The sequence below is a fragment of the Hyperoodon ampullatus genome (assembly GCF_949752795.1).
Source record: "Hyperoodon ampullatus genome assembly, chromosome: 8".
In the NCBI taxonomy this organism is placed as follows: domain Eukaryota; kingdom Metazoa; phylum Chordata; class Mammalia; order Artiodactyla; family Ziphiidae; genus Hyperoodon; species Hyperoodon ampullatus.
Window position 1 is genome coordinate 45,264,140 of NC_136921.1, and position 26,943 is coordinate 45,291,082.

At 40.6% G+C, this 26,943-nt stretch overlaps 1 protein-coding gene across 1 annotated transcript in view; it reads left to right on the plus strand.

The window, feature by feature from the left end:
- Positions 1–10,996: 10,996 nt before the first annotated feature.
- Positions 10,997–26,943, plus strand: part of HIBCH (3-hydroxyisobutyryl-CoA hydrolase) — a gene marked incomplete at its 5' end in the record, with an annotated part of 91,902 nt that continues 75,955 nt past the window's right edge. The window contains 2 exons of the mRNA XM_079709893.1: positions 10,997–11,031; positions 18,846–18,888. Of these exons, the coding sequence (XP_079566019.1) occupies positions 10,997–11,031; positions 18,846–18,888 (78 nt within the window). The remainder of the gene's footprint in view (positions 11,032–18,845; positions 18,889–26,943) is intronic.

Sequence of the window (26,943 nt, forward strand, 5' to 3'; positions counted from 1 at the left end):
TGAAAGTAGAATGCAAATGGCCAAACATATTTTTAAGGGAAGTGAAAATGTAAAATGATAATGCACCTTCAAGTTGACTGAGAATAAAAGAATAGAGCTAGTGATTTGGGCCAGCGACCCTTGAGGCAGGAAGTATGGCAGATGAGCAAGCTCAGTGCTGAGAAGGGCATAAATTGCTTCAATGTTTCTGGAGGGCAATTTGGCAGAATGCAGTAAAAGCCTCAAAAATGCTCACACCCTTTGACTCAAAAATTACATTTCTGGGAATTCATAATTCAGGGATTGACCAATACTTTCTATAAAAGTCCAGATAGTAAATACTTCAGGCTTTTCAGGCCACATATGTCTTTCTTGCTTTTCTTCTTTGTGTGTGTGCTTTTTTTCTTTAACCCTGAAAAAATGTGAAAGCTACTAGCTTGAGGGCTGTAGAAAAACTGGTTGTGGCCTGAAATTGGCCTGAGGTCAGTAACGTGTGCAATGTTGACTGCAAGAAAGTTCATCACAGTGGATTTGGTAATAGCCAAAAGGATAAAGCAACTAAATGTCTGAGGATAGAAATTAGTTACAACCAGGTGTGAAACAAGTTTTTTTAAAGTTTAAAAAATTTTCAGAATGATATTTATTGCATGAGATTGTATTCATGATTTGTTAAGTGGAAAAATACAGTTTACCAAAGAATATCTATGTTATCCCAAATACAACATAATCACGTGTATATATGCATAGAAGAAGAACTGGAAAGATATAAACACCCTAAGATGTTGATAGTGGTCTTGGGGTGGGGGTGAGATTGTAGGTATTTGGTTTTTTTGGTTGTATGTATGTGTTTCCAATAGTGAATATGTATTGTTTTTGTAATAAGTAAAAATAGGGCAGCAACAAGGCCCTTAGTTGTCAGTTTGAGAAAATCTTCCCCAAATTCACCTCCCCTCTCTCTGTGTGCTCCCTGAACACGTCATGATCTTTTTTATTTTTCCTAACAAAATGATTCTTTTATTGCTGTTTTTTTTCATAATGATCTTTTGACTACCATTATTTACTTAATTGAAGAATGGTTAATACCTTCGTTTAGTTATGCATTCCTCTATTATTGGACATCTGGGTTCCCAGTATTTCACTATTGTAAGTATGCTGGTTATTCTCTACTTGCTGTCTGCCAGATCCATTTTCCTTCCTTCTCTGCCGGACTCTGTGCCTCAGAAGGCAGAACTTTCATAGACTATTTTCTCTGGGTTCTCTTGCCGGCTGGCTTCCTGTTAGGATTGACCAGTGGGTGATACCAAAAGCAGGTTGGAGAGTGGAAAATGGAAAAAGGTTGGGGTATTTCTTCCCACCTCTTTTGCTGCTTTGGGCCTCTAAAGCTCCTGTAAGGCAGCACCTACAGCTTTGCTAATTTGATCTCCTCCCCTTATCCCTCAGTCCTAGCAGTGGTAACAGCTTCTTACTGTTGCAAGAGGCTGGGTACCTTCACATCGAATTGTTTCCCTTCACCCAACCCTAAACCTAACCCAAAACTTACGAAAATAGTCAGTTCAATAAAATCTCTTCCGTCGAAACACCTCAGTGGAAGTTGGCTCCTGTTAGGACAGACTGGTGTATTAAAGAACGCTGGTGAGGGACTCCCTGGTGGTCCAGTGATAAAGAGTCCGCCTCCCAGTGCAGGGGACGCAGGTCCCATCCCTGACTGGGGAACTAAGATCCCACATGCAGCGGGGCAACTAAGCCCCCTGTGCCTCAACTAGAGAGTCCGAGTGCTACAAACTGCAGAACCCACGTGCTCTGGAGCCTGTGTGCCACAACTAGAGAGAGAAAACCCGCACCAACTAGAGAGCTCGCGTGCCACAACGAAAGATCCTGCATGCCGCAACGAAGACCCAATGCAGGCAAAAAAAAAAAAAAAAAGAACGCTGGTGAACATCATGGATCACAAATCTTTTATTTCTTATGCAACAGGCCCTGTATTCTCACATTTTACATCTGAGCTTTTGACTATTGGCAAGGTAATTATAGAATGATTTACACATTTCCTGAAGCAGGAATTTGAATTACTATGAGGCCAGTGTTTGGGAATGTAACATTTTGACTATTGTTCTCCACTTCTCCAGACACTTTTTGAGAAGTAAGACTCCATTGCATTTTATTGAAGAAATCATATACTACAATATAGTGGTGTTCAAATTTTGATGTTTTCAGTGGAATCCATAAGAAAATATTCATAAATATCAAGCCTAACATATAAATGAGATAAAAGTCACATACAGATTTGGGGGAACCTTCTTTTTCATCTTTGAGGCAGACTTAGGACATCCCTGCAGAATTCCCAGGCCCCTTGGAACACATTTTGAAAATACAGATTGGGAGAGTCCAAGAGTCTGGAAGATATATCCTTCATAAATATCAAGTGTCTATTATATTTCTCTAGGTTAGATTCCTAGAATTACATGGTCAACCATGTGACTTTGCCAATTGCCCTTCAAAACACTCTTCACTGTGAATGATGTTGCTTTCCTCTTTACTGCATCTATTATCAAATACACACAAACAAAAAACATTTCCTAATTTCTCATCATAGTTTTAATTGCATTTTTATTATTTTTGAGAGTTTTTTTTTCCTTGTCTATTTGTCATTTGTATTTCCTTTTCTCCTCTTCCTTCCCACCTTTTTTTAGCTGCCTTTTCATGTTCGACCATTTCTCTATTCATTCAATACATATTAATTCCCTATATCTGGCTATTACGCTAATGAATTTAAATGACAAACAATACAGTTATGCCTGTGCCCTCACGGAGCTCACAAACTAGCAATATTTGAGTCTTACTATTTATCTTGTTTAATTCAATTAACAATATAGTAGTATGGCAACCCTTTGTCACTTTTGTTATGAATAATTTTCTTAGTTTGCCTTTTATTGAAGGGTGTTTATTATTTACAAATTAAAAATTTTTTAATGTAGTCAAATCTATGGATCTTGGTTTTTATGCCTGGAAAATCCTTTTAAAACCAAAGATCAGATCAATATTCACTTATATTTCTCCTGATATTTTTTACTATTTGAATTTTTAGATTTAAGTCTTTAATAATCTGGAAGTTGTTTTGAGAAGCTCTAAATTGATTTCCCCCCACCCAAATATCTAATTTTTTTTCTAATATCCAAATAGCCAATTTTCCTGACATCATTACTGAACAGATATCCTTTTCCCACTAATCTCTGATGACAAATACATCATGTATTAAGCTCTTTTATACCCTAGGCTATATTGGGTCCTCTATTTTCTTTCATTAATCTGCCTTTGGATTACTGTGCCAATGGCAAAGTTTTTAATAGCAAATGGGTAATTCTCCACCAAAATTCACTCTTTCCAAATATTCAAAATATTTATGTTTTCAGATGAAATTTATTAACTAACTTCTTATTATAAAAGTAATGCATTATGAAGACAAGTTGTGGAAACTTTGAGAAAACATGAAAAAATATAAAGAATGAAACAAAACCCATACCAAATTCTGTGACCATTAACATTTTGGAGTATAACTTCCCATCTTCTCTGTGTGTTTATGTATATATTATTTCTACAAATGTTACTAAGCATACTGTTTTGTAAACTGCTGTTTAATCATCATATATGAGCATTTCACCATGTCATTAAATATGCCTTTGAAATATGATTTTTAATGACACATTAGCCGAGGCCTCTAGCTTAAGGGTCGATAGCAGAGTGTCAGCAGGCAGCTCTCACAGCCTCCTAGACTCAGTCATATCCTTTACTCAGTCATAGCAAACTAGCACTGAGGTCACCAATTGCTGCTGCATGGATCAACATGGCATGCCTGCCACTGTCATACCTCACAGCTTGAAATCAGCTGTTGGAAACTTGAAATTGGTTTTGACTGCAGTTCACTGGATTATAATGAGTTTTGGAGCATTTGCCACCTATAGCTCATCTGTTAGGCATGTGTAAAAATGACTCAACCATAAGATATTAGGTAGCTAACGGATAGGCAAAAATGTAGGTTACTCACACAAGAACTAAATTTGAATTGATTTAGTTGTAAGAGATTCCTAGCACCATATTGCACAATCTTATTTTTGTGTTCCTTTAAAAATCATTAACTAGGGCTTCCCCGGTGGCGCAGTGGTTAAGAACCTGCCTGCCAACTCAGGGGACACGAGTTCGAGCCCTCGTCCGGGAAGATCCCACATGCTGCGGAGCAACCAAGCCCGTGCGCCACAGCTACTGAGCCCGCATGCCCTAGAGCCCGTGCTCTGCAGAAAGAGAAGCTACCACAATAAACGCGCGCACCTCAACGAAGAGTAGCCCCCGCTTGACACAACTAGAGAAAGCCTGCGCGCAGCAACAAAGACCCAATGCAGCCAAAAATAAATAAATAAATAAAACAAATAAATTTTAAAAAATCATTAACGAATATAACTCGTTTATACTTTCCTTAAAAAAGGCTGAACAACTCGCATGAAAACAAAGCATATCCATGATTTTCTTAAGGATTTGGGGGAAGAATCCTTAACATTCGTGATAGAATATTTAAAACTCCTTGAGTTTTTCTTAAATTGCAGTGCAAGTTTACTAAACTATATAAGCTAGGGGGCTTTGAGTGTGGTATTGAGGGCTACATGTAGCTGAGATCCTAAGAAAGCAAAGGGTAAATTTCTAGAACAAGTCATGCAGATATATTTATAAGCACTTTCCAATGTATGGGAACATAGGCTTATCTCTAACAAAGTTTCACCAGGCCTGAGTGTTTATCTTTACTCTCCCACACCCTATACACACAAACACATACACACGTAGTATATGTACTTAAAACTTCATAAAATAGGAATTATCTTTTTTTTCACTTACCTTTCCACAGAAGGGTTGCTTACTGAATTCCAAGATGTAAAATATAATAAATGCCAAAGCCTTGAAGTATATGGTTACTTAGGATCTGAGTTTCCCTCTGTCTCAAGGGAATTAAAAGCTGGAATCTGAGAGCAAAAAGCTCAGGGAACGGACTCTGGATGGCCTTCCCTTGTGCTTCATCTGAACACTTTTTTAGTAAACTGCCCAGCCCAGCCCCTACTGATTAGGTGTAGAATTCTCTGCCATTTAGTACAAAGTTTTTCCTCTGGAACAAGCATATTATCAATGAGTCATTTCCTCCAATTGTTAGACTTTCCTGAATATTTTCTTGTTTACTTAAGCCATCCATGGAAGACCCTAAAATCAACTTATGTTGGAGACTCCCTGATACTCTTTAGTTTGTAAAACAATTTCCTGCTTATTTTGTTACCTTGAATATTTATATCCTCTTTGCTTATTCCTTTTGTGTATTTTGCTTTGGAATACATTGGCCTAGCTTTTTTTTAGAACTGCTAATTTTGTAATCTATCTTTTGGATATTACATGGTAAGTGTGAATATGACACTCATTTCATGGGGAAAAGTGCATTAAAATTCTTTAAACTTCTTAGGCATTCAAAAATAGAACTTTAAGAAGCTTGTTTAAAACATATAATATGTAGAATCAAATCCTTTCCCAAAACCACACCCTCCATACCTCATGTTACCAAATTATTCTGGTAAAAACTTAAGCCAGGGCTTCCCTGGTGGTGCAGTGGTTAGGAATCTCCTGCCAATGCAGGGGACACGGGTTCAAGCCCTGGTCGGGGAAGATCCCACATGCCGTGGAGCAACTAAGCCTGGGCGCCACAACTACTGAGCCTGCGCTCTAGAGCCCACGTGCCACAACTACTGAAGCCCGCGTGCCTAGAGTCCATGCTCTGCAACAAGAGAAGCCACCACAATGAGAAACCCGCACACTGAAATGAAGAGTAGCCCCTGCTCGCCACAACTAGAGAAAGCCCACGCGCAGCAATAAAGATCCAACGCAGCCAAAAATAAATAAATAAAATAAATAAATTTATTAAAAAACCCACAAAACTTAAGCCAGCAAGAGACTGGAAAGGCAAGAGGAGACAAGAAGTAGATCTCTCATATGCAAATTATACTGTGTTTTTATTTTGTTAGGTAACTTCCTTCTATGATACATAAAGTTCATCATTATTTAGGTAATATTAGGAAACGAACATATTTTGCCAATGGGATTGTACTATTACTCCTAACACCTTACAACTTAAAAATAATTTTAGCTTTCATAATGTCTTCACAGATATTGAACTTTTTTTTTTGATATTGAACTTTTGATCCTAAATGCTTTTCACAAGTTTTTTCTTACAGAATGTACTGACACTGAAATGTTTACTGAAATGTTTGCTTATTGTGATTAATTTCGAGTTTCCACAAATGAAATGTTATGAATGGGAAGAAAACATTGGAAAATTAGAAAGAACATATACTTGTCTCCTGTTTTTGTTGTTGTTGTTCACATAGTTCTTTTATTTTTTAAACACTTAAAAAAATACATATTTATTTACTTATTTTGGCTGCCCGGGTCTTCATTGTGGCATGCGGACTTCTTAATTTCGGCATGCTTGCAGGATCTAGTTCCCTGACCATGGATCGAACCCGGGTCCCCTGCATTGGGAGTGAGGAGTCTTACCTACTGGACCACCAGGGTAGTCCCAATTCTTTTCGTCATAGATATTTTTCCTCTCCTTTTTTCACAAGAAAAGTTAAATATGGGCTTCCCTGGTGGTGCAGTGGTTGAGAATCTGCCTGCCAATGCAGGGGACACGGGTTCGAGCCCTGGTCCAGGAAGATCCCACATGCCACGGAGCAGCGAGGCCCGTGAGCCACAGCTACTGAGCCTTCGCGTCTGGAGCCTGTGCTCTGCAAAAAGAGAAGCTGTGACAGTGAGAGGCCCGCGCACCGCGATGAAGAGTGGCCCCCGCTCGCCGCAACTAGAGAAAGCCCTCGCATAGAAACGAAGACCTAACACACCCAAAAATAAATAAATAAATTAATTAATTAAAAGCCATGCTCATAAAATCTTTTAAAAAAAAAAAAAAAAAAAGAAAAGTTAAATATATTACCTGACATATACAGTTAAATTTTATCTTGGAAATAACAACAAATTTGGTTCAGCTGATGCTTCTGTGAGGCCCAATGAGTTAAATGAAAGTTGCAGACTATTGCTTGACACCAAGATGAGGAAAAGGATGCTAATTCCCAGTCACCATGCACTTCTCCACTGCCATTTCTGGTCTCCTGCCCACCATCCCTTTAGATAGTCTTATGTCCCGGGTGATTACGGAGGTTTTGTCCGCAACATACTCCAGGGTCTAGGAGGAGATGAGTGTACAGCAGCAGCTGTCTCTCATTTGTGTTGTTGAAGTCACAACTTAAAACTTGAAAAAAGCAATCTTTGATGTTACCATTTACCATATATTTTTCGTCAGCTGCATATTATTTCCTACCTCATCCCTGAATCTTAAAAACACATATGAAACATTGTTGTCTTGCCTTGCACTGTCTTTTCATTTTAAGTGAGTATTTTGCTTCTAAATATAGGCAGAAATTTTACAAATTTTGATTGATCTTACCACTAATAACATAGGTTGTGTTGTTTTGGTTTTTTAATTTAGGATTTGGAGGCTAGAGTCTCAAAGGAGGGTTTCTGAGCATTGCAGCTGCACAGAACACTGATATTACAATTTTCTCTTTCCTTACCCTCTATCTTTATCTTCCATTGGGAAAGTGAATATAGCGTTAAGAATAGTAGCAAGCGGGGCCTCCCTGGTGGCGCAGTGGTTGAGAGTCCGCCTGCCGATGCAGGGGATACGGGTTCGTGCCCCGGTCTGGGAGGATCCCATATGCCGCGGAGCGGCTGGGCCCGTGAGCCATGGCTGCTGAGCCTGCGCATCCGGAGCCTGTGCTCCGCAACGGGAGAGGCCACAACAGTGAGAGGCCCGCGTACCACAAAAAAAAAAAAAAAAAAAAAAAAAAAAAAAAAAAAAAAGAATAGTAGCAAGCCTCACCAACCAAACACCAGGACAATACAAAAGTGACTCTGAAAAGGACTCAAAGTCTTCCCATATGAGTGGAAAAGCATACTATTTAGACAGTCACTTGATTTTATTTCTCCTCCTCCAAAGAAATATCTAATATTAAGAAATCCAATGTTCATAAGAGGGAAGTATATGAATACTTGAAGGCAAATTTTAATCTACTTACATATTATTATTGCTGTGTATAGATACATACAATTCTAGGGAATTGTAGGGAAACCTAGAAGAGTTTAAAGGCTATAATTATTACAAAAGATTTTCCTGATTACATAGGTCCCGGTTGGACTTGCTAACATCACAGTATTTGTAACTCTACTTACCAAACTTGGTAGGACAGGTTAATTTACTCATTTACTCACTGGGGGATGTTTTAGTGGTAATTTAAAATACTTATTGCTAAACTGAGCTCCTCAAGACTGTATCGATATAATATCCATATTTTAAAATAATGAAGATAATTAGGCATTGTATATTAGAAATATGTGAATTATTAGAAATATGCAGATAGACATTTGTACTATTATTATGTACCAAGGTTTACGTTTTTTGAAAATACAGAGCTTTATAATATCAGTGTTATATCTTATGTTGTGTATGTAAGAGTTAGGCATGTATTTTAATTTTAATTATTAAGGACACAGTTTTGCATGCAAAATCAAGCAATGTATGAAAGTTTTTTTGTAAGAAATCTGTTTTGGAGGCACTACCTTATGGAAAAACGTAAGCCTTTCAATCTTCTTTGATGTGATACATTCATCACCTGGTGGCAACTTACTAGAAACCCAGTGCATGTAGTAAAGAAAAAAATCATCCCAAAAGTATTTTGGGAATTACCTATAAGAAAAATGTGGTAGGTTTTGCGTAATTTTTTAAAAATAAATTTATTTATTTTATTTATTTATTTTTGGCTGTGTTGGGTCTTTGTTGCTGCACATGGGCTTTCTCTAGTTGTGGCGAGTGGGGGCTACTCTTCGTTGCAGTGCACGAGCTTCTCATTGCGGTGGCTTCCCTTGCTGCGGAGCACAGGCTCTAGGCGCGTGGCTTCAGTAGTTGTGGTGCAGGGGCTTAGTTGCTCTGCAGCATGTGAGATCTTCCCAGACCAGGGATTGAACCCATGCCCCTGCATTGGCAGGCAGATTCTTACCCAATGTGCCACCAGGGAAGTCCCAGGAGAGCTGTCTTTTCAATCCATCGTCCATCTAAAAAATAGGGCTATTTGCAGTTTTTTATTATTGAGTTGTAATTGTTCTTTACATATTGTAGATACTGGCTCCTTATCAAATATATCATTTGCAAATTTGTTTTCCATTCTGTGGATTGTCTGCAACTAGAATTCTTAGTCCAAAATAATACAAACACTTTTGAGAAAGGTCCTGGGTTACATAATTTGCCCAAATTCACTAAACTAGCACACTAAACTAGTGTGCTAAAGGCAGGTCAGGACTGACATAATTTGTGGGGCTTAGTGCAAAATGAAAATGCAGAGTCCCTAGTTCAAAATTTATTACAAGCAGAGCATTAAACCAAAGGCAGATTCCTTCTAAGCATGGGGCCTTGTGAGACACAGGTTACAAACACATGAAGTTAGGGGGACAGGGAAGATTTGAATCTTGGGCTTGCAGGAAAGCCCTTGGTCTTTCCAGTAAACCATACTGATGATTGTTCATTTTTTGTGCACGCTGAATGAGGGTGATGTCAAAAAGCAATTTCCCACAGCAGGTTAAAAACTGAATTGTAGGTCAGGAGTTCTTTCTGTGATGCCTGTTTGCCCTCTGTTCAATGGGTATTTGGTAATTATATTTGACTAGGTAGAAAGGTAATTTTTGACCAAAGGCTTCACAGTATATTCTCAGATGTCAACTTGCTAAGACTAACTCCTTTAAATTCCCCCTCTCTGAAATTCTTCCCTCAATTCCTCCTTCCTGATAAATGTGTCAGTGGTTCAGTGGTGATGAAGTGTTTGCTGCTGGACATCTGGGTGTGTCTGGATGCAGAGGAACATTCTTCTGTATCTACATAATAGTTGATACTAGTGGTTGAGTTAAATTTTAGTTTCATTCAAGAGTAGGCTACTTTCTAGATGCAATTTTATGCTTTTGCTGATAACAGTAACTTTTAGTTTAGTTGAAGACATATATATCACCTCTTAAGGAGACAATTCTTGTCTGTCATTAAGGAAGATTGGGGAACTATAACTTTTCCAAAAAACCGGAAATATCTCAATCCTAATATGAAAGAAATTCTGCTATGTTAGGCTAGGAATAAATTACAGTAAATGTTCCCCTCTTATCACGTGTATTTCATCTGCTTGATTCTCATAATAGAATACTAATCTTAGGGACTTCCCTGATGGTCCAGTGGTTCGATCCCTGGTTGGGGAACTAAGATCCCGCAAACCGCACAGCACAGCCAAAAGAAAAAAAAAAAAAAGAATACTAAGTTCACTTTTTAAATGTTTTTTGGCCACGCCGTAGGGCATGCGGGATCTTAGTTCCTCAACCAGGGATGCAACCCCTGCCCCTTTCAGTGGAAGAGCGGAGTCTTAACCACTGGACCGCCAGGGAAGTCCCAAGTTTACATTTTTAGTTTTAAAAAATCTTAAGATTCCAGAAAAGTCTTTCCTGTCAGTCTCTGCTAGTCAAACTAAGCTGGCTAGGTCACTTGGGTTTTTCCCAGGAGAGCCCCAAGCGAGCAAACTCTTCCCTCCAGTTCAGCCCGCCTCTGCTCTCTGACCTCTCCTTCAGCCCTGCCCCGCCTCGCCGACCGCCTGCACCCCGGCCCCGCCCCTCCCAGGCCCCGCCCCTTCCCACATCCATCTCCCTCAACCATTTCCTCAGTCGTTGGTTCTCGCCCCGCCCCTCAGCGCCGCTCCGCGTTAAAGTCCTGCCCTAGGCCTCTCTGGCCCTCTGGAGGACTTGCCGTCTGTGTCCGGCGGCGCCGGGCGGCGGTGGGCGGGTCTGACGTGTGGCGTGAAGAGCCAAGCGAGTGGGCTGCTGTGTCGGGGCTGTTTTCGGCTCCAGTGTTTTGGCGATGGGGCTTCGGGAGATGTGGAGACTCATGTCGAGGTGAGTGAGCGAGCGGCCTAGGGTAGGTTCATTGGCTGCGCTCGCCCGGGTGGAAAAGGTCGGGGGGGTGGGGACTGCCTGGCCTTGACGTTTCGAGTCGCCCTTGGAGGCGCAGCTCTCAGACCCGACTCCCGACCCGCCTGGACCACCCTCAGCCGTCTTCTGGGTCTCGCTGTCACTCCTTCTAGCACCTTCTTTGCAGCATCACCTTCGTTTTCTGCCTCTCTGGCTCTTAATGCAGCCTTGACCCCCGTTTCTTTCCTTTTTCAAAGTTGAGTAAGTTTGGGGGACACGCAGGGTTTCAACTTGGGGGAATTTTGTGGCATGTTTTGTGCTGCTAACAAACGCTCGTGCTTTGCCAGTTGTTATCTGTGCTTGTGGTGTGATTGTTGTTCAGCTCTGTCGCGTAGTTCCAGCGTTAGTGCAGCTGTCTGGAACTTTGAGGCGAGTGTTGCGCCGCACAGCTTGGCTTGGGGGAGTATGTGTGCAAACGTGTTTAACTTTTTTTTTTTTTTTAATATGGAACGCTTCACGAATTTGCGTGTCATCCTTACGCAGGGGCCATGCTAATCTTCTCTGTATCGTTCCAATTTTAGTATATGTGCTGCCGAAGCGAGCACCGTGTTTAACTTTCGTAAGTGCTACTCAATGCAGCTTGAACTCAGCTGAGGAAATCTGGTAGCAATCACCGTAGGAAGTTAAGCTGCAGCAGTCTTGAGGCCTGCCCCCATGCATTACCAGGTATCAGCTCAGGCTGCTTGAAGGGAGAACCGGCTAATTTCCTCGACAGCTGAAATTCCTAGGGGTTTTTAGTCTTGGATTTCGCTTTAGGGCAAAGGGATGGGAGTGGTTTTTGATTTAAGAATACTTTCAGCTTTAGGGCAATGTGTCTAGTCGTTTTAACCTTGTATCCATGCACCTGGTATTCAGTATTTGAAGAAAAATCTAAGAGTTGCTTTCCTTCTTCGTTTTTTTAATACCTTGAAATTAGTTGTCTCTGTGCCTCTAACCAGCTCACAGAGGAACTTGGCAGATATAAAGAAAATCGGTACATATAATCACAGCTGATGCTTCTTTGAAGCTGTGAGCAAATACCGAATTAATTGAGAAACAAATTGGGAACACATGTTTGTTAACAAAATTAACTGACTTGGGAAAGAATCTGTCATTCCCAGAGTTCAGATTGGCTTTGTTGCACGCCCAATTGCAAGGTGCAGACTGATTAGGCGAGTCCTGGACTGGTTTGGGGGCTTTGGTCAGAGATGCCTTTTCCAGGGCCAGCCCTGGAGTGGGTATTACCCTGGCAAAGCAGAGACCTGAGGCCAGTATCATCCAGTCTTAACAGCCTAATTACAAATGTACTAAGGAATAGGGTGCCACCGTTTTCTGAGAGGAACTAGGGTCCCTGTGCTGTGGTTGACATTGTTGGGCAGTCCTTGAACCCTGGCTTCCCTTGGCTTTTATGGCACTGTCTTGCTTTCCTACTACCACTCTCCACTACTTATCTTGCCCTAGTGCCAATACAGCCCTTGGAATTTTCTGTTATTGTAGTTCCCCAGTAAAGTACCTCTCTCTGAAGATAGCTCTCAAATTTGTATGTCTAACCTTGATTTATCCTGAGCTCTAGTACTATTCACAACCACCTGAATGTCTCTTTTGCACCTCAAATATACATTTGCACATAAGTGCAACCCTTATGCCTCCTCTGCACTTTCAACTTCATAGCACTATCTATTCTTCTAGATTCCTAAAGTTATCTCAGTTCTCCCGCACTCCCAATCCTTCTCTCTTCCAGCTGATTCAAATTTGAACAATCCTCTCATTTATCACTTGTTTTTTTGGCAGAAACTTGATTAATGGACTTATCTCTTCCCAATTTGAATAGGTTCTGCACATGACTGCTAGACTAATCTTGCTGAAGTTTACTTCAGTGCCTTCCATTCCTCTGCTCAAAAGCTCTTAGAGGTGTCCTCCTACCTATGGAATTAAATAAAAAGTTCCCAGGCTGGGTTTCAAAGATTAGGCCCCAGTTTGTAGGCTCAAGCAACCTTCAGGCCATAGTTTTCAGCTGTAGCTTTCTCACTTATTCCTCATAGAGAGCTTAGAGGTTCTTAGGCCTCAGTGATTGTCTACACATGTGACTTCCTGAAATGTCTTTAGTTCTAACATTTCTTTCAAACTCCAGTCTTTCTTCTCCACTCACTGTTGAATATTTCTACTTAGGTCATTACAACCTCAAATTCAAAATGGAATTCATACTTCATCCAACAAACCAGCTAGTTTCCTTCCCAAGCTTTTCAGTACCTATTTCTCCTAGCTCTCCTGGCATGAAATCTTGTAGTCGTTTTTTTATTTTTATTTATTTATTTATTTTTTGCGGTACGCGGGCCTCTCACTGTTGTGGCCTCTCCCGTTGCAGAGCACAGGCTCCGGACGCGCAGGCTCAGCGGCCATGGCTCACGGGCCCAGCCACTCCGCGGCATGTGGGATCTTCCCGGACTGGGGCACGAACCCGTGTCCCCTGCATCGGCAGGCGGGCTCTCAACCACTGCGCCACCAGGGAAGCCCTTGTAGTCGTTTTTGGCATAATTCTTTTTCTTTTCCATTGAGTTTTTACTTCATAATAACTCAGTAAATCATTGCCTTGTTTCCACAGCTGGTGTTCATCAGTTCATGCCTGAGTTACTTGGCCTTGGACTTGATTTTCTGTTCTATTCACATTCTACCATGCCTAGTTCTGCTGTAATAATCTTCATTAAGTACTATTTTTATTATATCGTCATCTTAAACAGCTTCATGAAAAGTTAATTTTGTAAGCCCATGTGTGCTTTATTGGATAATCAAAAATCTTCTAAACGATAAGGTCCTCATCCTTCTAAGACAGTCGTTTTTAACTTTAGCATGTATGAGGATCACCTGGAGGGTTTGTTAAAAATAGATTTATGAGCCTTACCCCACAGCGTCTGATTCAGTAGGTGCGGAATGGGGCAAAGCATTTGCATTTCTGACAGGTTCCCAGGTAAACTGATTGTGTAGGTCCAGGAGCCACACTTTCAGAACAACTTCTGCTAGCAGCCAAGTTGACCATCACTTGAAGGAAATAAGCCTGATAAAGTGAATTAGTAAATTAGTAGTAGCTGGAATGTGCATGTCTCTTCCCTTCCACCAGATGGCACTTTGGGAGTCAAAAGCAAGGAAAGAGACCATAAATTCAGAATTACTTGGAGACTCTGAACATGCAAATACATTTCTGAGATATAAAAGTTAATACCAGATTTTAAATAATAGCTGAGTATAAATTGGAACATATGGAAGTAATATGACTGTATAGAATCTGGCAGGGAACTTAGCTGTACTTAGGTTTGTTTTCTATTTTGCTTTATAGTAACTGGTCCAGAGATTTTTTTTGACCTGTAAATGCCATACACAGTGGTTCAAACTTGCGTTTGGTAGGTTTACATTAACTTTCTCTGAGTGAAATAGAATTCTATCTCATATATAAAACTGGGACTTGAAGCCAGGCCTTGTGTTTCTCTTTGTTTATTCTTTATGCTGCAGGTAGTACTTAAACTGTTAAATAAAACCTGCCAATCTGGCAACATCCTCATTAGCCTTGAACTGGCATTTGGGTATTGGCCATTAAGGAATGCAAAGTTATTCTGGATCTAAAGAAATTAGTGCTTAAGTTTTTTGATACTTAATTTTTCTTTTTGGAAATTTTTTGAGTTAAGTTGAAAAAAATTTGAAAAGTGGTGCTTTAGGGTAAGTATAGTTCAGATTTTAGAAGTCTATATGAAATCTCTATTTTAAAAATACTCCTAAATAAGGATCTGTCACTTCAGGTTAATTTTTTTTTTTTTTGAAGTGGACCATTTTTAAAGTCTTTATTGAATTTGTTACAGTATTGCTTCCGTTTTATGTTTTGGTTTTTTGGCCGAGAAGCATGTGAGATCTTAGCTCCCTGACCAAGGATTGAACCCACACCCGCTGCTTTGGAAGGCAAAGCCTTAACCACTGGACCACCAGGGAAGCCCCCCAGGTTAATTTTTATAAAGTATTGATTTTAATGACAACTTGTCTGAACTTTGGAATCTTTTGGGGAGCTTCAAACAAAATATCTATGTCTGTGTCCCATCTCCAGAGTTTGATAATTGGTCTTGGATGTGACTGGGGCTTTGGAATGTTTACAGTAGTCCCAAGTGATTCTACTGTGCTGACAAGTTGTGGAATTACTGGCTTAGGATAAGAATATTTTACTTGTGGTAAGGCAAATTAAAAATATGCTAGTCCAGGAATGTGAAGTGTGACCGACTTAAATTAGTGATTTTCCTCTTTTTTTGTAGTAGTATTCAATTTGAATGTAATAGAAAATGAAAGTAATACAAATTCTGAAAAGTAAGTTAGATTACAAATATTTTTATGAATTCAGTCAACTAGAATGTGGTTACAAGTGGTAACAATGGTCATATTGCCCTTTTTCTTAATGTCTCAGCTGAACTTTTGCCCTTCAAATAATCTCAAGATATCCTTGAAAAATTAATAAATTAGCAATTTATCAAGTCCATCAGATAGTATCTGTGTCTTTGCATATGCACAGCTCCTGTCAGGCTGCTGCTGCTGCTACTACTGATCTCAGCTTTGACCTCTCCATATATCTTTTTTTTTTTTTTTTTTTTTTTTGCGGTACGCGGGCGTCTCAGTGTTGTGGCCTCTCCTGTTGCGGAGCACAGGCTTGGGGCGCTCAGGCTCAGCGGCCGTGGCTCACGGGCCTAGCCGCTCCGCGGCATGTGGGATCTTCCCGGACCGGGGCACGAACCCGTGTCCTCTGCATCGGCAGGCGGACTCTCAACCACTGTGCCACCGGGGAAGGGAAGCCCTCTCCATATATCTTAAATCTCACTTCTTGTATCCCAGTACAGGTTTCCCCTGCTATCCGAAAGTAGAGCATTTCTGTAAAACCTCGCATAAGCCAAAATGGTGTAAAGTAAAGAAGCAGTTATCTTATGACACATCTTGCTAATAGATGTACAAAACAAATTGAGATAAAGCACAGAGGCTCCCACAGTTCAAGTCTTTGGTCACTTGGTGCTGAGAGGCAGAATGCAGTTCCTGCGGAAGGAGCTCAGTGGTGCACTCTCACTGCTCGGGGTGCATGCTGCCTCTATAACATCTCGCTTCAGAACAAACACTGAACGCTCTTTTTGCTCTTCACCTGTTTTCATAAAAGTGATAATCCTCTTTGGATTTCTTTGGATTAGTGAAAACAGGTGCCAATGTAGGTCTTTGGAAAAAGCAAAGTGGTGTAAAGCGAACTTTTTTTTTTTTTTTTTTTTTGCGGTACACGGGCCTCTCACTGTTGTGGCCTCTCCCGTTGCGGAGCACAGGCTCCGGACGCACAGACTCAGCGGCCATGGCTCACGGGCCCAGCCGCTCCGCGGCATGTGGGATCTTCCTGGACCGGGGCACGAACCTGTGTCCCCTGCATCGACAGGTGGACTCTCAACCACTGCGCCACCAGGGAAGCCCAAGCGAACTTTTGAAAAGCAGGAGATGCCTGTATCTTCCTAATTATGGTATTTTTATATGCATCTCTCTCACTAAACTTTTGAGTTTCTCAAAGGCAAGAACGATGACTTTTGGGGGACTTTTTAAAAGACCCAAAGCTTAAAGATACAATTTGATGGATTTTCATGAACATACTCATTTCAGTGGCACCTGGATCAAGAAACAAGATAGTACCAGCATCCAGGAGCCCTCTTTATGCCCTCTCCAGTCACTACCCTCCCCCATGTTGCTTTGCTTTTACTTTTAATTAGAAAGTATCAATACACGAAGTACTTAAATGTACTATATTCTGAAGTCTATAGCAAACTTTTATATATGTGAACAGTCCTGTAACCATCATGATAGAGACAACTTCCAACACTCCATGTTTCCTCATGCCCCTTCCCAGTTTCCCCCACCCTCCACCATTCTTACTTCTGTTATTATTGATCACTTTTGCTAAGTTGTATCTTAAGCTTTGTATTCCTAGCCTAGCAAACACTTTTAAAATAACAGACTTAGAGTTGTATTGTATTTGTTTTGTAGCCAGTTTTCTTTTTTCTTTCTTTTTTTTTTTTTTTTGCGGTACGCGGGCCTCTCACTGTTGTGGCCTCTCCCGTTGGGGAGCACAGGCTCCGGACGCGCAGGCCCAGCGGCCATGGCTCACGGGCCCAGCTGCTCCACGGTATGTGGGATCTTCCCGGACCGGGGCACGAACCTGTGTCCCCTGCATCGGCAGGCGGACTCTCAACCACCGTGCCACCAGGGAAGCCCGCCAGTTTTCTTTTCGTAACTTCTGTCATGACTATTTTTCTATGTCATAACTATTATTTAAATATTTTTAAATACATATTTTTCTTGGCTATGTAATGGTTTTGTAGAGATGACAGTTTTAAAAATATTACTATATTGTTAGATACTTTGTTTCCAGTTTTTTCCTTATGTAAATAATTGTTGCAGACATCTTTGTAAATCAAACTTTGATCGTGTCTGAGGTTTCCTTAATACAAATGCCTGTGAAATTACTAGGTCTATGGGTATGATCATTTTAAAGGTTGTGGGTCCGTATTTCCAGCTTGCCTACTGGAAAGGCAGTACCAATTTATATGTCTCACAGCAATGTCTGAGAATGCCTGTTGCATCCTTATCAAACTTTTTTTAAATTAGCAGTTTTCTTTAACTTTTTTTATTTTTATTTTTTAAAATAAATTTTATTTTTGGCTGCATTGGGTCTTCGTTGCTCCATGTGGGCTTTCTCTACTTGAGGCGAGCGGGGGCTACTCTTCGTTGTGGTGCGTGGGCTTCTCATTGCGGTGGCTTCTCTTGTTGTGGAACACAGGCTCTAGGTGCACAGGCTTCAGTAGTTGTGGCTTACAGGTTCTAGAGCTCAGGCTCAGTATTTGTGGCACACGGGCTTAGTTGCTCTGCGGCATGTGAGATCTTCCTGGACCAGGGCTTGAACCCATGTCCCCTACATTGGCAGGTGGATTCTTAACCACTGTGCCACCAGGGAAGCCTTTAACTCTTTTTAAAAAAGCAGTTTTAGGTTTACAGAGAAAATTAGCAGAAAATTTTGACAAATGTATAATGACAAGTCTCTACCATTATGACCGTACAGACTAGTTTCACTGCCCTAAATATCCCATGTGCTCCACTTGTTCTTTCCTTTCTTCCTCCCGCCCCTAAACCTGTGATATCCACTGATCTTTTTACTGTCTCCATAGTTTTCAGAATGTTCTGTGGTTGGAATCATACAGTATATAGCCTTTTCAGATGGACTGTTTTGCTTAGCAGTGTGCATTTAAGGGTCCTCTTTTTTTTAATTGTGGAAAGATAGCTTATTTCTTTTTATTGCTGAGTAATATTTCATTGTATAGATACACCACAGTTTGTTTATCCATTCAGCTATTGAAGGACCTCTTGGTTACTTCCACATTTTGGCTATTATGAATAAAACTACCATAAACATTCATGTGTAGGTGGACATAAGTTTTCAACTACTTTGGGTAAATACCAAGGAGTGCAATTGCTGGGTCATATGGTAAAAGAGTATGTTTAGTTTTGTAAGAAACTGCCAAATTTTCTTTCAAAGTGTCTGTACCATTTTGTGTTCCTACCACAATGAATGAGAATTAAACTTTTTTAAAAAACACTTTTTGTTTTAATAACTTTTCAAAGAAGCTAAAGCAAACAAAAGGGAATGTAGTATTTATACATTGAAACATGGCTACCCACATTACTGTGTTCATTGTATTCTACATTTGTTTCAGGTTTAATTCATCCAAAAGAACTAATATCATACTGCAGCACTTGGTAAGTTTGGACTTTGTTTTGCTGGCATTATTAGATTATAATGTGCAATTTAAAATGTTGTTGTTAGGGAAGTAGAGAAATACCGGCAGATTTCATTGATCTTGGTACACTTTGGTTTCCAATTTTATAGTGTCAAAACTTGACTCATATAACTTGTTGGAGGTGGCATAAGGTTATGGATAAGAGGATGGATCTTCAAGTCAGAATGCCTGGGTTTAAATAATGGGTCCGCTACTTAATCTTGGGCAGATTACTTGGTCTCTTTCAGCCTCCTTTTTTGATATATAAAAAATGGGGATAATAGTATCCATCTTAGAGTGCTTATGAATAGTAAATAATTCATTAAAAAATCTAGCATAGTGCTTGGCATATAATAATCATTTTATACATGTTAGCTACTGTTGTACTAGTAGTACCATTCCAAAGCTTAGATGGTATTAGTTTATCACACTGCAAGGAAGAAATGATTTTTATTCATTTTTCTATATCTTTGCTATAGACTGAATGTGTCCCCCTGAAATTCATATGTTGAAATCTAATTGCCAGTGTGTTGATATTTGGAGGTGGGGCCTTTAAGAGGTGATTAGGTCAGGAAGGCAGAGCTCTCATGAGTGGGATCAGTGCCTTTATAAAAGAGACACCAGAGAGATCCCTCACCTTTTCTGCCTTCTGAGGGAGGTTGCAGCGAGTAGACAGCCATCTATGAACTGGAAAATTGGACTTAACCAGACACTGAATCTGCAGACGTCTTGATCTTGCCTTCCCAGCCTCCAGAATTGTGAGAATTAAATGTTGTATAAGATACCCAGTCTGTGGTATTTTTGTTATAGCTGCCTGAACAGACTAAGGCACCCTCATCTATGCAGGCGGTCCTTATTACTTATCTAGTGTATGTATAGTGTGTATATGTGTTAATCCCATCTCCCAATCTGTCCCTCCCCCCTTACCCCCTGGTAACCATAAGTTTGCCAAACAACTTACTTTTATTTCAACAACTTCAGTAATGTCAGAGCAAAATATTAATGTAAAGTCTAAAAGTTTTCATTCCTATGGTCAGAAAAATTGTATTTTACCCATAAATGGTGAGAATGTCAGTAATGGCATAAGTCTCTGTGTGTCTCTTCTTACATATTTTAGGATTCAAGTCTACAATACAAAAAATTTGTAAACATTTACCTGCATCTCTTACTCCCTGGACAAATTTCTGAGACAGTAGACTTAAAGTCTGATACTGAGATGTGAACGTGGTCCCTAAAGGATTAGAACAATGGCCTGGATATCATTATAGAATATGTTATTATATGATAATTCAGAAATTTCTTGGTTCAGCATTTCTCAACAGTGTTTCTGTTAAGTGCTTTCAATAAAAGAGTTGTATAGTCAAAAAAAAGACACCCTCATGCAGCCTGACAAGTACCTTGCATGTAAAAAGGACAAGTCACTCTGATACAGCACTTATGGTATTATGCCAGGTGCTATTCTGAGTATTAGCTCAGTTGATTCTCTCAGTCTTACGGAGCAGATACTACAGGTCCTTTATCTGCAATTCTGAAACCTCAAAATCATAAGTTTGTGTTTGGTTTGGGGTTAGTTTGTGGTAAATGCATTTGATGGCAAAATATGATCTGAACATACTTTTGAAACTCTTTTTGTCCATATCCTAACTAGTGTTTAATACTCATGGTTTGGTGCCGAAGTAGTAAAGCATTTGGTTACAGTGTACTGAACCAGACTCCACTTAGGATGTTTTATATACTATATAATATGTACTGTGTTACCTTTCCAAAATCTAGAAAATTTTCTGAATTCTGAAATGCATCTGGACCCAAGGGGTTTGGGTAAAGGGATTATGGTCCTATCCCTATTTAATGGATCAGAATTTAAGGGACAGAGAGGCTAAGTAGTATGCCCCAGTGTCACACATCTGGTAAACAGGAGGTGGGATTTGAATCCAGGTTATCTGGCTCCATAGACTACCTACTGCACTCTACAGCCTGTGGCAGAGTGAACACTAAGTAACTATTGCATAGTGTTTCTCAGTTCACCTTACACGGAGATGGGCATATGAAAACTGGACTATCTTACCCTTATTTATTTTAGCCAGCTGATATACATGGGAGCTGAGGAATTTCCTGGAAAAAGAACTTAGAACAATGTTACTGTTCATATTTAGATTCATATTTAGATATGTGCACAAGTGGAATAGAAAGACATGACAGTCCAGATTCCATGGGGCTCTGTGACCTGGGGCATAAACCACATTGAAGAAAGGAAGGTAAACTGGATTCTCATCAGGGCCTGAAGACTGAATGGTTCTAGCTCCCAATGTTGGCTTTTACATGTGCTTCAGAGATCGAGAAGCTGTACCCCAAGAATTCCTCCTGTGACCCTTCTAAGAGAGCTAATAGAGCAAGAGCCTCTTTTACTTCATAGCAGAGTGATGGGAATATGCCATTGATGGCGGAACTATAGGCAGCGTTGTGAGAAATGGATAGGACTGACTTGTAATAATAGCGTGACATTCCTTGTGACCCTTCAAAGATATTAGATGGACCTGAACCTGGAAAGGAGGCAAAGGTTCTGCATTTCTGCAGATAGTTTGTCAAGCTAATGCAAGCTAGTAGGACCTATTAATGAGGTCTCCTTTATATTCATAGGCTGATTTGGACATATTTTTACAACAAAAATATTCATAGAAAAAATTTTTTTTCTTTTTTCCATAATGTTTAAAACTCTTACACAGCATTTAATTTAATATGCGGAAGCTCATTTTTTCCATATAATTTTGACCTGGACATGGAGAAGATTTTTTCCATCAGAAAGTAGTTCTTTTCAGTATGAAGGTATACTGGTTGGACTGCATGAACTGAAACTGCACATGTCATTTCACGACAGCAATCATGTTCATATTCTGTATGTGCAGATGATCTAGAATCAGTATCAACCAATTTATAATCTATGCCTTTTGAACAGACATACATTAAGTGCTTGCTTTGTATATGCAAAGAACTTGACTGATGTCGACTTTGTAACCAGTGAAAGCTTACTGGAGCACCGTCATTTATTTGATCTGGGCCTTGAAGCATGATTAGGGTTTCAATAGGTAGAGATGGGAAGTAGTGAGAGTTCATATAGTAACACTAAGTGGGATTCTATTATCTCCATTTTGTAAACACAGAAGTTGAGGCTCTGAGACCAGCTTGTCTGAGGGTGTATAGTAGTGAGTGGCAAAACTAATGTTTGAGTCCATCTGACTCCAAAATCTGTTTTCTTTCTATTACGCAATATGTTTATTCCTGTGGCAAGAGCTGTGAGATAGGAGCATGGAGGCTACCCTCGGCTTTCTGAGTCTCCATTGTAAGGAGTGCTGTGCAGTGGTGGATCTGGAGAGTTTACCTGGGATCAGACGTGGAGAGACTTGAAGGCCATGTCAAGTAAAGTTGGATGTTTTTGAAATTAATGGCGAGTCATGGAACATTTTTGAATGGCATTAACAAGATTAGAATTGGGCTTTAGCAAAATTTCTCTGAACACAGTGTGAAGGATAGACCATCTGGCAAAAATTCTGGAAATCTGCCAAAAAGGAAAATTATAATAATACCGTATGGCTAGGGTAGTGAGAGTAGAAAGTAATGGATAGAATCATTTTAGGACTAGTTTCTCTGGTATTTGGTAACTACTTCAAGTTGTTGGCAGAGAGGGGAGGAGAACAGTTAGGAATCAACACCAACATTTTGTGCTTGGTTGACTGAGAAAATGGTGATACCATTACCTGATATAGGGAACAGAGGAGGAGAGACAGATTTGTTGGAGAGAAATTTCTTGGTAAATTCGTTTTGTTTTTTTTTTTAGATGTTGGGGGTAGGAGTTTAGTAATTAATTTATTTATTTTTGCTGTGTTGGGTCTTCGTTTCTGTGCGAGGGCTTTCTCTAGTTGTGGCAAGCGGGGGCCACTCTTCATCATGGTGCGCGGGCCTCTCACTGTCATGGCCTCTCTTGTTGCGGAGCACAGGCTCCAGATGCGCAGGCTCAGTAGTTGTGGCTCATGGGCCTAGTTGCTCCACGGCATGTGGGATCCTCCCAGACCAGGGCTCGAACCCATGTCCCCTGTATTGGCCGGCAGATTCTCAACCGCTGCGCCACCAGGGAAGCCCGTAAATTTGGTTTTTAACAAGTTGAGTTTGGGGTGCCACGTAGGTACTTCTGTAATTGTAGCAGGCATTTAGAATAAGGACCTGGGCCTCTGGAAAAGTAAAGGTACAAATGCAGGTTTGAGCCAGCTGTTTAGAGGTAATAATTGAAGATGGGAAGTAGATGATATCACAGAAGGTGAGAGCTAGAGCACAGCTAAGGACAGTTTGAGAGACTCTCTATAAACCATTTCCGTATGGAGGAATTCACTGACCCAATTTGAAGTCAGGAAGGATTGAGTGAAGCTTGAGTAATCAGCATTTATTAAATGTTTTTTGTTTGTTTGTTTTTTTTTGTTTTTTTGCGGTACGTGGGCCTCTCATTGTTGTGGCCTCCCCCGTTGCGGAGCACAGGCTCCGGATGCGCAGGCTCAGCAGCCATGGCTCACTGGCCTAGCCGCTCCGCGGCATGTGGGATCTTCCCGGACCGGGGCACGAACCCGTGTCCCCTGCATCGGCAGGCGGACTCTCAACCACTGTGCCACCAGGGAAGCCCTATTAAATGTTTTTTGATTCTATGAATCGTACTTGTATTGTGCTTTGGTGTCATATTTGTGTTATAATAATTTAAATTTAATGACATTCTTTAATATTGGCTGGAAATGGATGACATGTCAAAATAAATCATATTCTGCAAAAGGTAGGATATTTCCCTGGGTATGTCTTTCAGCTGTAACTTAGTTCAGTGGCAGTGAATGTTGCATATAGTGAAAGGTATGTGCTTGAGATTGGGATTTGGGTATCCACAGTGTGAAGCTTATTTTAGGCTTGTGTTACATCAGGACTGCATTAGTAGAATGAAGGATTATTCATTCAGCTTATTAAACATTTTTTGGATACCTGCTATGTGTCACGCACTTGATTTTCCTCAAAGGAAAGGCTCATTTCTCTCAATGTTTGTGAAGTCTCTGACAGTGTTTTCCAAAATGTAACCTGAATAATACAAGTCCCAAGAGATAGCTGTTCCATGAAAAGTAAAAAGTTCTTTAATCAAGTGAGAACTATGCTGCTCATTGTATTTTACAAGTTTACATTGCGGGCCTCCCTGGTGGCGCAGTGGTTGAGAGTCCGCCTGCCGATGCGGGGGACACGGGTTCGTGCCCCGGTCCGGGAGGATACCACATGCCGCGGAGCAGCTGGGCCCGTGAGCCATGGCCGCTGAGCCTGTGCGTCCGGAGCCTGTGCTCCGCAACGGGAGAGGCCACGACAGTGAGAGGCCTGCATACCGCAAAAAAAAAAAAAAAAAAAAAAAAAAAAGTTTACATTGCGTATTTGCCTATTAAAGACTGAAAAGTCTTATAGGAATTAAACTTTATATTGGTTTAAGTTTTTCCCAAGCTTATTTGACCATGGGCCATTTTCTCCTTCAACATAGCTGCAATTAACATCTCTTTGCACACTTTAGGAAATATTACTACTACGGATTTTGCCAGAATAGTTCCATGTTCCAGCAGAGTGGATGCTCTAAGTTATTTTATTTATTTATTTTTAAAATTTATTTATTTTTGGCTGCGTTGGGTCTTCCTTGCTGCGCGTGGGCTTTCTCTAGTTGCGGTGAGCGGGGGCTACTCTTCGTTGCAGTGTGTGGGCTTCTCATTGCGGTGGCTTCTGTTGCAGAACACGGGCCCTAGAGCGTGTGGGCTTCAGTAGTTGTGGCTCGCAGGCTCAGTAGTTGTGGCTTATGGGGTCTAGAGGGCAGGCTCAGTAGTTGTGGCTTATGGGGTCTAGAGGGCAGGCTCAGTAGTTGTGGTGCATGGGCTTAGTTGCTCTGTGGCATGTGGGATCTTTCTGGATCAGGGCTCGAACCCGTGTCCCCTGCATTGGCAGGTGGATTCTTAACCACTGCACCACCAGGGAAGTCCTCTAAGTTATTTTTGTCTCAGGGATATTATTTTGGCAGACTTCATGCATTCAGTTCAGCACAGGGCTGTGTGTTGATGGTGTCCATGCATTTTAGCAAGTTTCCTTCACATACATCCATTGAATGGATGTTCTCCTTACCCCTTCTATTCCACCCCCCCACCCCCAAATTTGGATTGTATGAGAAGTTCATTTCTGACTCTAGTCTCTGTAATCTTTCCTAATATGAGAAATTTCTCTTCATAGAAGCCTTTTCTAGGTTTTAACTAAAAGTTAGTGATATTTTTGGAAAAGAGATTTTTTTTCTGCAGAATTAATTAACATACATAAATGACACTAATACTGCAGACTTCATCTTTTTCCCTTCTGCTCTTTTGCGTGAATGTTTTTGATTAATGCACCGATAGTTGTTTTCAGGTTTTAAGAAGGTCATGAACTTTTCAGGTGGAGGAAAAAAGACCCTTTGTTCATTAATTTTACCATTCTAGTGGCTTTTTTTTTTGGCCGTGCTGGGCGGCATGAGGGGTCCTAGTTCCCCACCAGGGATGGAAGCCGCGCCCCTTGCATCTTAACCACTGGACCGCCGGGGTAGTCCCTCTAGTGGCTTTTAACAGAAGATTCTGTAATATTCTTTGCTCAAAGTGTGACCCTCTGTAAATGTCCTGCAAAAATACTTCACCTAAGTGCTGGAAAGTCGATGCTTAAAAGATATTCCTGCATCCATTGTAATAGCAAAAATTGTAAATTACCCAGTGCTAATCAGTAGGGGACTGATTAAATTGATATCTAAGGATGAACAGCTGTTAAAAATAAGTGGGTAGCATGAGTGTGCAATCGGCAAAATCCATACTAGGAAATTCTATAGGTTAAAAGGCCTGGTTTTTTTTCAACAAATTGTGAAGAAAAGAAAGGAATGGAGGCAGAACCTGTAGATGTTAAAAGACTTGAAAGATATATACATTTTTAAAAAAATGAGTAGATGATGTTTATGGATGTACACTTTGTGTTTATCATAAAAACCAAGACAGTTGTTACTTTTGAAGGGAGGGTGAGGGCTATGATCGGAATGGGGCAAGTGGAGGGCTTTTGGTCTGGCTAGACAACGTTGGGTCTGGGATAGGATTTTACCCCAATAACAAGTTAGTAGTTAGCTTGTTACTATTCCATGGATGCTGGCAAAAGATATGCAACTCTTAAGTTAGAGTCAAAGGACGTCATTATTAGTTACCCAATTAGCAGCATTGAGCTTCAGGTTTGTATTGGTTCCCTTGCTCCCCAAGTCCCACAGGGGTGACAGAAGGCCCAAATGAATGCGTTCATATGCAGTGGGTTGCATTACAGGACAGCAGTACTGAATTTGGGGAACCTGCCGGTTTGTAACACACTGTAAGCAAGCCTGCTCTCTGTCCCGGAGGGAGACTTTACATTTTCTTCAGTGTTTCTCGCAGCAAATACAGTCCTGAAAAATGACCCAGGTGAAGAGCATTCAGGCCCTTAGATCCATGAAATACACAGCAGTAAAGTGCAGGGAAGCCTCAGGACCCATGGTAGATGGTTTCTCCCTACAGCCAGTCAGCTCATTGCAGATGTAATTAGTTAAGATGAGGTCGTGCTGAAGTAGGAATTACTGGGGTAATTCAATATAATTTATCCTTATATAAAGGGAAAATTTGGAGACATATATACACAGAGAATGCCTTGTGAATATTGGAGTTATGCTGCAACAAGCCAAGGAATTATCAGAAGCTAGGAGAGAGGCCTGGAACAGAACCCTCCCTTAGCGCCTTCAGACAGAGTGTGGTCCTGCTGACACCTTGATCTCAGACTTCTAGCCTCCAGAACTGAGACAATAACTTTCTGTTTAAGCCTAAACGTAGTTTGTGATACTTTGTTATGATAGCCCTAGCAAAGAAACACAGTTATCATGTTACATTTGTCAAAATTAAGAACATTGCTATATTAGTATTAACGTTATACTTCTTGGATTTCACCAGTTTTCCCATCA